Source organism: Procambarus clarkii, chromosome 85 (genome assembly GCF_040958095.1).
Source record: "Procambarus clarkii isolate CNS0578487 chromosome 85, FALCON_Pclarkii_2.0, whole genome shotgun sequence".
NCBI lineage: Eukaryota > Metazoa > Arthropoda > Malacostraca > Decapoda > Cambaridae > Procambarus > Procambarus clarkii.
In genome coordinates, this window is record NC_091234.1 from 15,673,272 (window position 1) to 15,685,130 (window position 11,859).

An 11,859-nucleotide genomic window follows, 5' to 3' on the forward strand; every position below is an offset into this window, starting at 1 on the left:
CGACGTTTCGGTCCATCCTGGACCATTCTCAAGTCGAAACGTCGTCGTCCCTTCACTTTCTAGTGTGTGGTCTGGTCAACAACTTAATGGCTGTTATATAACAATGCTACACCAGCTTCCCCCATAAATCCCCATTGTCACTTTTAATGCTGTTCCAAATACACTGACAGCCTGCCCAAAAGGCTTGGATTTAGAACCCCCCCAAGGAGGGAGTATCATCTCTGGCCAGCACTTAGTAGAACTTCTCGAGATTCGTTGTTATTGCAATGTTCACCTGAGTAATATATACAATATTTCATTATGCAACAATCTTGCAATTAAAATTTTTAGCTATTCTCACTAGCATTAGGTGTTAAGTCATCATTATCATATCTGTTTATACTAGTAGAGATTGAAAGACATTGTTGGTGAGAGAATAGAGCAAAGGATACTTCAATCTGTTTTTGGAGTGCAATTTGTAACTTTACTCATCAATGCTATGACAAGCAACCCTCATAGGCCTAAGTTTTTTCCCCTCTCACTTAGTTGCAGTAGTTAATTGCACTCTGCCTCATTTAGCTCCTCTAGGATAAGATAAAACTCTTAAGTAAATATCCCTATTAAATATATATAAATATATAAATAAATATCCTTATCTGCTTACTTTTTACATACCAGGAGCAGAAAATACTATACAGTCATCACACACATTTACAAGAATTACTATTTACAAGATTTACAGGTTACAGGGACTGTGTACTGTGCACTTGAGCACAGTGCACAGGTCTTGTTTGAACACAAGCTCTATTTTGAGACCTTATCAACCCATTAACTTCCAAGGTCTGCCATTGAGTAGGGAAGGGAAGGGAACTATCAGGGGGGGAAAGCGCCAAGCCATTACGACTATATAGCACTGGGAAGGGGTCAGGATAAGGATTTGGGATGGGACGGGAGGAAGGAATGGTACCCAACCACTTGTGGACGGTCGGGATTGAACTCCGACCTGCAAGAAGCGAGACCGTCGCTCTACCGTCCAGCCCAAGTGGTTGGACCATTGAGTAGGGAGAAAACACAACTAGCACCAAGATTTACAAATGTACCATTATTTACTGTACTCTGATTTCACCTATTTTCCCTATAGCTTCAAAATAAAATGGAAAGGTACCATTATCGGAACATAATCAGATGTTCACTCCTGGGTAAATATATTAATTAAAGTTTATAATATTCCCGTCACAAGGGTTGGTAGCACTGAGCCATGACAATTACTGATAAGTAAATGCACAATCGTTCCCACTCACACACACACACACACTCGCTCTCACACACTCACACTCACTCATGCCTGCTGGCTGCACGCACACACACAACCTAAGGCTACTCACAATACAAAAGGTTCAATTACTTAATAAACACATCAAACATAATTGAAAAGTAATCCAGTATCATTTATTTCCGGGAATTATATGAACGTAATAGACAGTCGATACTTGACAGTGGCAAGGAATGTAACATGGGAATAAAGTTAGGGCCTAGTGTATAATTTGGGAATTCATATAACCGGGGGGGGGGGGGGTTATGACATCCAATTCCATTACTTCAGGAGTAAACTGTATTTTTAAAAAGCTCATTTGTATTTAATACCTGCCCCATTACTCGTATCCTATTCTAATACTCATATCCCATTCTAATAGTAATACATCGTTATGAAAAGGCGTTACTGCCTATTATTTGTAACTAATAGATAAAAGAAAGGTTCTCTACCCATCCTCCCAAAACAGCTTAATGCATCTTAAATCATCTCAAGGGTTGAAACAAGGGATTCAGCCCCTTATCCTATTTCATTATAGCTTCTCCAAGTAACCTAACTAATCAAGACAGAGAGAGACATACCTAATTACTGTCATTCCACACTTCACCTCCAATGCAACATTGTATCTCTCTTGGAGGTTATGAGGCAAGCAGAAGGGAACTATCAGGAATAAGGATGTGGGATGGGACAGGAGCGGGGGATGGAATGGTCGGCCCAACCAGTTGGACAGTCGGGGGATTGAACGCCGACCTGCAGGAAGCGAGACCATCGCTCTACCGTCCAGAGCGATCTGTGTGTTTTGGGGATGGACGACAAACAGGGAAGCATGGGGAAGGAATAGTGAGGGGGAAGAGGGGGGGGGATAGAGAAATAGAGGGGAAGGGGTGGGGGGGGAGTGTAGTTAAATAGGACAAGAGGGGGAATAGTTGGAACAAGGTAGGAGGAAATGGTATTCAGTGTTCACTGTTCAACACTTTCATGGTAACCCCGTTCTTGTAGCTTTCATTAGCGTGTGTCAGTCCACTGTGTCCCCGTGCGGCTACTTAGTCAATGTTTCTGTATTTTGTGTAGTGTAGATGGAATATTTACTCAATACACTTGCAATTATTGAAGTGTTAGTGAAATTAATGATTGACTAAGTAAAAGTGCAGGCGATGAGTCACAATAACGTGGCTAAAGTAAGTTGACCAGACCACACACTAGAAGGTGAAGGGACGACGACGTTTCGGTCCGTCCTGGACCATTCTCAAGTCGATTGTGGCCAGGTCCGTCCTGGACCATTCACAATCGACTTGAGAATGGTCCAGGACGGATCGAAACGTCGTCGTCCCTTCACCTTCTAGTGTGTGGTCTGGTCAACAAAGTAAAAGTATAATTAGCTTTCAAGTATGGATGAACATCCTCAGAGAGAGAGAGAGAGAGAGAGAGAGAGAGAGAGAGAGAGAGAGAGAGAGAGAGAGAGAGAGAGAGAGAGAGAGAGAGGTAAAGAGGGAGAGAAAGAGATGAAGAAAGAGAAGGGCTTACAAGACATTTTTAGAACCTGTCCTCCTCCTGTTCATTGCATAACTTTGTTCCTAACTCTCTGTCATCTTTCAGTTATGGCTGTACAACAGTCGACGAGCGGAACGAGGTGGTTGGGCGCATCCTCAGCTGTCAGCCTGCTCCTTCCAATCCTCTTCACCACCATGGAGACATTTGCCCATCTACTGAGAAACTTTCACCCGATCTCCTTTACCCAATGATGCTTCGCCGACCACAGACGAAGTCTTGTACCACACCCCTGAGAATTTTGACATTCGATCCAGCCAATTAATAGTGAAAATCTCTTCAAGACACGAAAGAAAATACTGCTTGCTGATGCAGGAGGATGTGTTAGAATTCCTCTTAGCTTCAGAGATAATGACTCTTTGTTATTTTTGGTAGATATACTCATAAAGATAATTTAATATCTTTGAGTTTTTATGACGACACGAAGGCCATTAAACGCTATTTGCAAGTAATATGACTGACAATTAGTGTCTTTGCGAGGGAGTTCAGACTTTTGGACTTGCGAGTGGCGATTGATATGTTGGAATATTGGGGTAACTGAGACAATCTGTCAGTGTTGTGACTTTCTTAAGAAACTTCAAGTGTAGTTTGTGTTTCTCGAGGCCAAATTGGAAGTGTTTACACCTGGGACAATAAATTCCAGCCTCGCTGTGCTCATCCCAGTGTTTCCATCAGTTGAAACACAGCTGTTTTTGCTGTGAAAATTGTGTGCATCTGTTATTTCAAGTACATAAAAACAGTCACAGAACAAATTTTCTTTGTGTGCATTCCTCAGCAACTGCCCAGAGGAATTGAGTGCGTCCCCAACGTTTGCGTTTGAGTGCAAACGCACTCAAACGAGTTACTTTTTTAACCATGTTTTACCATAAAACAGTCTTTAATCATTGTAATCTCTTAATAACGTGCCACATCGTATGACCTGTTAAAAAGCTAATGCAATGTTAAAACCCCCCCCCACCCCCCAAAAAAAATTAACATGCTAGTCAGAATGGAGGATAAATCCTTTACACCTTTTGTGGAAAACAAAATATCAGCTATTGTGTGTTGTCGTCCTTGTTGTGCAGTTTTGTGTAGCTATACCCACACTCTAAGTCCACTCTCCCTCCTCTCCCTCCCCTCTCACACAAAAGTGCACCACTAAACAGCATATGTTTTATTTATCTACATATTTTTAATAAAGAAAAAAATGGTTTAGTAAAATTTTTATTAACCCCGAGGTTCCCAAAGGCTCGAAATACCAGGAATGGAATTTTTCATTCGGGTCGATAATCTAGTGAAAAATATGAATAGGTTAATATATTTTGTGAATTGTTTCTTGTTTCCTGATACAAAAGTCAGGCATAGGTCGAGAAGGGCTCAACATACAGATGAAGAGAGAGAGAGAGAGAGAGAGAGAGAGAGAGAGAGAGAGAGAGAGAGAGAGAGAGAGAGTGAGAGAGAGAGAGAGTGAGAGAGAGAGAGAGAGAGAGAGAGAGAGAGAGAGAGAGAGAGAGAGAGAGAGAGTGAGAGAGAGAGAGAGAGAGAGAGAGAGAGAGAGAGAGAGAGAGAGAGACAGAGAGAGACAGAGAGAGAGTGAGAGAGAGAGAGAGAGAGAGAGAGAGAGAGAGAGAGAGAGAGAGAGAGAGAGAGAGAGAGAGAGAGAGAGAGAGAGAGAGAGAGAGAGAGACAAAACCTCAAAGGAAATAGAGAGGAAGAAAAGGCTCAACTGATAGACAGAGTCAGTTTGAGAGTTACGATAGCTCAGGAAAACTACCCAGAGAGTTACGATAGCTCAAGCAAACTGCCCAGAGAGTTACGATAGCTCAGGAAAACTGCCCAGAGAGTTACGATAGCTCAAGAAAACTGCCCAGAGAGTTACGATAGCTCAAGAAAACTGCCCAGAGAGTTACGATAGCTCAAGGAAAACTGCCCAGAGAGTTACAATAGCTAAAGAAAACTGCCCAGAGAGTTACGATAGCTTAGGAAAACTGCCCAGAGAGTTACGATAGCTCAAGGAAAACTGCCCAGTTACGATAGCTGAAGGAAACTGTAAATAAACATCTAAGGAATTAACAAAGGAAGCAAAAGAGTGACAGAGTGTAAAGAGCTCAAGTAAGAGGGACAGAGAAAGGGACAGAAAAAGACGGAAGAGTTAAATAAGAGAGAAGGAAAACACCTTGGAAGCCCAAAAGGTTTCACGCTTCTAAATATATATATATATACAGCCACACGTCCTCACAATGCCTAATGGTGGGTATAGCTATCTGTGCTTGGCACCAGGAGTCAATCATGGCACTTGTGTCAACAATAGCGGGTCTGGGGGTGCCAGAAACTGTGCCAAAGGGTGCCAAAAAAGCTCAGTCAAACACAGAGATCACACTAACGTGATGCATCAAATGAACAAATCCACAAGGGCCGTGACGAGGATTCGAACCTGCGTCCGGGAGCATCCCAGACACTGCCTTAATCGACTGAGCTACGACAGGGTTAAAAGGGTTGAAACCGAAGTTCTACTGAACTTACTGGATCAGTTCAGTGTGGCACCTTATCTTGAGGTTATCTTGAGATGATTTCGGGGCTTTTTAGTGTCCCCGCGGCCCGGTCCTCGACCAGGCCTCCACCCCCAGGAAGCAGCCCGTGACAGCTGACTAACTTCCAGGTACCTATTTACTGCTAGGTAACAGGGGCATTCAGGGTGAAAGAAACTTTGCCCATTTATTTCTGCCTCGTGCGGGAATCGAACCCGCGCCACAGAATTACGAGTCCTGCGCGCTATCCACCAGGCTACGAGGCCCCCTTAAATAAGTTCAATACCAGCGAAGTCAAAAATAGGAAATTTCATCATTTTTATTGCATATTAAATTTTAATGAAACTCAATAGCTAGGGGAAAAAAAATTTAATAAATTAAAAAAGTTTTCATCTTCGTCATTATATCCTTCTAGTTAGCATTATTAAAATGTATTTTTTTTTATTATAATTAATTTGCTTTTTATTATTATTTTATTGTTAATAATATTATTGCTTTTATTAATATTTTTATCAATTATTATTTTTATTATTTTTTTATTAATACTGTTATCATTTTTAACTTTAATTGTCTTGAATACTGAAGATAGGTCAGTGTAGGTACATCACTGTACATTGGTGCGTCACTGTAAGGGCGTCACTGTAAGGGCGTCACTGTAAGGGCGTCACTGTAAGGGCGTCACTGTAAGGGCGTCACTGTACATTTGAGATTCAGAGAAAGACGGTCACAATAGATGAGCGCCTTGGGACAGGAGAGAGAGAGAGAGAGAGAGAGAGAGAGAGAGAGAGAGAGAGAGAGAGAGAGAGAGAGAGAGAGAGAGAGAGACCCATATCCTGAGTGCCAAGCTCCACATCTTGCCCCAAGCACTGTGTCTAGGATGACTGAAGTGGTTGTGCAGCTGACTGACGTTCTCCATCTCCTTAAAGCGCTTGACGTGGCCAAAGCTGTGGGCCCAGATAAGGTCAGCTCATGACTACGATGGTGCTGACCTCATGAGAGAGAGAGAGAGAGAGAGAGAGAGAGAGAGAGAGAGAGAGAGAGAGAGAGAGAGAGAGAGAGAGAGAGAGAGAGAGAGAGAGAGAGAGAGAATAATTTCCCTTGAATTTGTATCCAGTTCAGGAAGGATTGATTGGGCACAAATCCTAACTGCTAGCTCCTGTTCATCCAGCAATAATTGAATGCCTGGATGGTAATTGATTTCCGAGTCGCGTTCCAGGGGAAACCTAGAAGATTAAGTCTTACCATGAACTATGAGAAAGGGGAAAGCTCTCAGCCTGCTAACAAGAGTCTTACCATGAACTATGAGAAAGGGGAAAGCTCTCAGCCTGCTAACAAGAGTCTTACCATGAACTATGAGAAAGGGGAAAGCTCTCAGCCTGCTAACAAGAGTCTTACCATGAACTATGAGAAAGGGGAAAGCTCTCAGCCTGCTAACAAGAGTCTTACCATGAACTATGAGAAAGGGGAAAGCTCTCAGCCTGCTAACAAGAGTCTTACCATGAACTATGAGAAAGGGGAAAGCTCTCAGCCTGCTAACAAGAGTCTTACCATGAACTATGAGAAAGGGGAAAGCTCTCAGCCTGCTAACAAGAGTCTTACCATGAACTATGAGAAAGGGGAAAGCTCTCAGCCTGCTAACAAGAGTCTTACCATGAACTATGAGAAAGGGGAAACCTCTCAGCCTGCTAACAAGAGTCTTACCATGAACTATGAGAAAGGGGAAAGCTCTCAGCCTGCTAACAAGAGTCTTACCATGAACTATGAGAAAGGGGAAACCTCTCAGCCTGCTAACAAGAGTCTTACCATGAACTATGAGAAAGGGGAAACCTCTCAGCCTGCTAACAAGAGTCAAAAAATATTCCCACTTCAATAAAAAAAACAAAAACAAAATTCTCCAAGCTTTTTTGCCAAAGGTGGAATGGGAATGCATACACGAAAAACAGAAAAAAACAGAAAAAAATCCAAAAACAGCCAAGAGGACGGGATAGTCTGGGAGTTTCTATGAGATTTGGGGAATGATCCGACCAAGAATGGCTGCACTTACGTGTGGGAAAGGAATGGCACCAGTTACGGCTTGGGGGGGAGAGGATGATGGTGGATAGGCAAGTTGTGGTGGGATGGTGGGTGGATGCTTGTAGGAATAGGAGGATGGTGGTTCATGGGGGAGTGGAACCCTGGAAACACAAACCGAAACTGTCTTTATTTTCCGCTTGTTACAACTTGTAATAAAGTTGTTACATCTTGGCTTAACGTCTTTATGACGTATTAGAACGTTGTTACAACTTGCTGTATCGGTTGTTATAACTGGTTAGGTGTTAAAACTTGTTCCAACGTTGTACCTACGTCGTAGTTTCGATGTGTGTTTGGCTGGATGGGGTATTTAGGGTATTTATGGGGTTCAAAGTACGCCTTGCCTAGATCAAGATGTGAAGGAATCACACTAGATAGGTTAGTAACTAATCCCTTCCTTGTGTAAACTAATGTCTCATGTTGGGAGACTAATCTGTAAACTCCTGTGTAGAGTAATGTGTAGTTCTCCCAAGGGGGAGACTAATGTGGAGGCTCTCCCCTGGGGTGAAGCACACCAACAGTTCTCCTCCTCCTTCAGAGGAAAGCCATTAGTGAGGAATGCCTTGTGGGAATTGCCACCGGCAAAGCCCAAATTTGCTGCAGCAGTAACAACAGCTGCCACAAAAGTAACCGCAGGGAAAAGCAGCACCAGCAATTACAGCAGTAGCAACAGATACAGCAATTACAGCAGTAGCAACAGATACAGCAATTACAGCAGTAGCAACAGATACAGCAATTACAGCAGTAGCAACAGATACAGCAATTACAGCAGTAGCAACAGATACAGCAATTACAGCAGTAGCAACAGATACAGCAATTACAGCAGTAGCAACATATACAGCAATTACAGCAGTAGCAACAGATACAGCAATTACAGCAGTAGCAACAGATACAGCAATTACAGCAGTAGCAACAGATACAGCAATTACAGCAGTAGCAACAGATACAGCAATTACAGCAGTAGCAACAGATACAGCAATTACAGCAGTAGCAACAGATACAGCAATAACAGCAGTAGCAACAGATACAGCAATTACAGCAGTAGCAACAGATACAGCAATTACAGCAGTAGCAACAGATACAGCAATTACAGCAGTAGCAACAGATACAGCAATTACAGCAGTAGCAACAGATACAGCAATTACAGCAGTAGCAACAGATACAGCAATTACAGCAGTAGCAACAGATACAGCAATTACAGCAGTAGCAACAGATACAGCAAGGACAGCAGTAGCAACAGATACAGCAATTACAGCAGTAGCAACAGATACAGCAATTACAGGAGTATCAACAGATACAGCAAGGATAGCAGTAGCAACAGAAAGGGCTGTAGAAGCAAACGAAACAGCAAGAACAGCAGCATCAGCAACAAGGAAACAGGAACAGTAAGATGAACAAACACATTAAAGGGTTGGCAGAAGAGAGAGAATAAACAAAGCTGTTGATATAGAGGAGAAAACCGAGCAGGAACAGAGACACAACAAAGACACAGAGAACAAACACACACACATCAAAACAACAACACCAGCTATGCCACACAAACCATGGCCCCCCCTTAACACTAACAAACAACAAAGCCACAATCAATCATCCTGACAGTAGACTCGTTAAACGGACGAAAATATAAGTATACTCGGATGATAACCTTCAACCAGCAACATTGCCGAAGGGAAACTCGCCATCATAGGCACTACTAGCTATAAACAGTAACTGTGAAAGGGGGAATACCTTACAGCAGGATGAGGATTCGAACCTGCGTCCGGGAGCATCCCAGACACTGCCTTATTCGAATCCTCGTCACGGCCCTTGTGGATTTGTTCATCTGATGCATCACGTTAGTGTGATCTCTGTGTGTGAAGTTGTGACTAAGTTCAGAGACAGCACGATCACCCAGCAGAAAGTAGCATCGGTCCGACAAGGAACCATGACAGGTAGCGTCAGACTAGCAAGGATCTCTTCAAGTAACGTCAGACATTCAGTGGCACACCACAAGTAGCACCAGGAGGAGTGCCATAGGGAAGACAAACTAGAGACATAACTATTGATGGCATGACAGAATGCAACTCATTCTCGCACTTTCTTACAGTCAATACTGACTTATTAAATAAGTGCATATGTGACATACTTATTTATTGTGAGTATTTTAGTTTACCTTGAAAAGCTTCATAGAAAACACCGACCTTACCTAACCTTCTTAGTATGTCAAGATAAGCATCTTATTGCTTCGTAATTACAATTATTACTTAACCTATACCTATAATATGTATAATATAATAGGTATAATAGGTAGGACGCCCCCTGTTACCTAGCAGTAAATAGGTACCTGGGAGTTAGACAGCTGCTACGGGCTGCTTCCTAGGGGTGTGTAACAAAAAGGAGGACCGGGCCGCGGGGACGCTAAGCCCCAAAATCATCTCAAGATAACCTCAAGATAACCATGAAATCATGACAAATACAGAGATGGCAGAGCAGAAGGGAATAAAAACAGGTGCAAAAAAACGGAAATAAATAACTGAAGATGAAATCAGACTCAAAAATCAGTATAATAACATTATTTCAACCAGGAAAATTGTTTACTTATTCCCATAAAAACTTATTTAATAATTAAATAAGCAAATAATTATTAAAAAAATGCTTCAAGTCAGGAAGCGTAAAAACTTACTTAATAATTAAATAAGCAAATAATTATTAAAAAAATGCTTCAAGTCAGGAAGCGTATAAACTTACTTAATAATTAAATAAGCAAATAATTATTAAAAAAATGCTTCAAGTCAGGAAGCGTATAAACTTACTTAATAATTAAATAAGCAAATAATTATTAAAAAAATGCTTCAAGTCAGGCAGCGTATAAACTTACTTAATAATTAAATAAGCAAATAATTATTAAAAAAATGCTTCAAGTCAGGAAGCGTATAAACTTACTTAATAATTAAATAAGCAAATAATTATTAAAAAAATGCTTCAAGTCAGGAAGCGTATAAACTTATTTAATAATTAAATAAGCAAATAATTATTAAAAAAATGCTTCAAGTCAGGAAGCGTATAAACTTACTTAATAATTAAATAAGCAAATAATTATTAAAAAAATGCTTCAAGTCAGGAAGAGTATATAATATTGTGCCACAGGACAATAAATAAATTAAATAGAGAGTTGTTTAGTGGAGAATGACATAGAAATATGTAAGGCACTGACATAGAGCTTCCTAGATATGTTTATCTTAGACCCTGAGATCATCCCAGGAGAGAGGAGAACATCCCAGGGGAGAGGAGATCATCCCAGAGGAGAGGAGATCATCCCAGAGGAGAGGAGATCATCCCAGAGGAGAGGACAACATCCCAGAGGAGAGGAGATCATCCCAGAGGAGAGGAGATCATCCCAGAGGAGAGGAGATCATCCCAGAGGAGAGGAGATCATCCCAGAGGAGAGGAGATCATCCCAGAGGAGAGGAGAACATCCCAGGGGAGAGATCATCCCAGAGGAGAGGAGATCATCCCAGAGGAGAGGAGATCATCCCAGAGGAGAGGAGAACATCCCAGGGAGAGCAGAACATCCCAGGGGAGAGGAGAACATCCCAGAGGGAGAGGAGAACATCCCAGGGGAGAGAAGAACATCCCAGGGGAGAGGAGAACATCCCAGGGGAGAGAAGAACATCCCAGGGGAGAGAAGAACATCCCAGGGGAGAGCAGAACATCCCAGGGGAGAGGAGAACATCCCAGGGGAGAGGAGAACATCCCAGAGGGAGAGGAGAACATCCCAGGGGAGAGGAGAACATCCCAGAGGGAGAGGAGAACATCCCAGGGGAGAGGAGAACATCCCAGGGGAGAGCAGAACATCCCAGGGGAGAGGAGAACACCCCAGGGGAGAGCAGAACATCCCAGGGGAGAGAAGAACATCCCAGGGGAGAGAAGAACATCCCAGGGGAGAGAAGAACATCCCAGGGGAGTGCAGAACATCCCAGGGGAGTGCAGAACATCCCAGGGAAGAACAAAGCGTTCCAGTGAGAGGAACACAAGCAAGAACAAAGTTATCCAGGATCTGAGAGGCAACGATGCCTCTGGGACCATATAATGCCAGGGTAGAAGCAACTGTTGTGTCTGGTAATACACATAACGCAAATCCCATTACGGGAAACAGAGTTCCAGAGTAACATCAGCGGCGTATGCGAGGCTTCCAAGCTGCTCCCAAAATTTCATGTTACTAAACCGCCAACAATAATCCCGCAATTTTAAAAATGTTTACATTCCCCATTTCCTTGATTACACATTTGCGTCTAGTGACGCAGAATACATTAAAAATATACAACAGCTTGCAATTCCACTAAAATACAACTAAGGACATAAATAACCAACTTCAAATTCAGATATAAAATATTTGGTGTAAAAAATTTACATGATTATTTTCCAAACAATAATAGATTTAAGTATTCTAACTATATCAGTGAA

General features: G+C 42.2%; 3 protein-coding genes across 3 annotated transcripts in view; 2 read left to right on the forward strand and 1 right to left on the reverse strand.

The window, feature by feature from the left end:
• Window positions 1-4,030, forward strand: part of LOC138358667 (protein amalgam-like) — a 19,901-nt gene extending 15,871 nt beyond the window's left edge. The window contains exon 9 of the mRNA XM_069316747.1: window positions 2,888-4,030. Within this exon, the coding sequence (XP_069172848.1) occupies window positions 2,888-3,033 (146 nt within the window). The 3' untranslated portion in view covers window positions 3,034-4,030. The remainder of the gene's footprint in view (window positions 1-2,887) is intronic.
• A 3,934-nt stretch (window positions 4,031-7,964) lies between these two features.
• Window positions 7,965-9,007, reverse strand: LOC138358698 (ice-structuring glycoprotein-like). Its single transcript, XM_069316854.1, has 2 exons — window positions 8,983-9,007; window positions 7,965-8,743 (listed from the first exon to the last, which is right to left on the reverse strand). Exons 1-2 carry the CDS (start codon window positions 9,005-9,007, stop codon window positions 7,965-7,967), a joined length of 804 nt encoding a protein of 267 aa, XP_069172955.1.
• A 1,618-nt stretch (window positions 9,008-10,625) lies between these two features.
• On the forward strand, window positions 10,626-11,456 carry LOC138358699 (sperm acrosomal protein FSA-ACR.1-like). The gene has a single exon (XM_069316855.1). The coding sequence runs from the start codon at window positions 10,626-10,628 to the stop codon at window positions 11,454-11,456; it is 831 nt and encodes a 276-aa protein (XP_069172956.1).
• Window positions 11,457-11,859: the final 403 nt, after the last annotated feature.

Excerpts from the sequence above, each read along its gene's own strand:
- LOC138358699 (XM_069316855.1), top strand. The coding sequence starts at position 10,626 with ATGTTTATCTTAGACCCTGAGATCATCCCAGGAGAGAGGAGAACATCC.
- LOC138358698 (XM_069316854.1), bottom strand. The coding sequence starts at position 9,007 with ATGATTGATTGTGGCTTTGTTGTTT. Across the intron at positions 8,744-8,982 it reads TGATTGTGGCTTTGTTGTTT|CCCTTTCTGTTGCTACTGCT; the intron begins GTTAGTGTTAAG and ends TTGCTTCTACAG.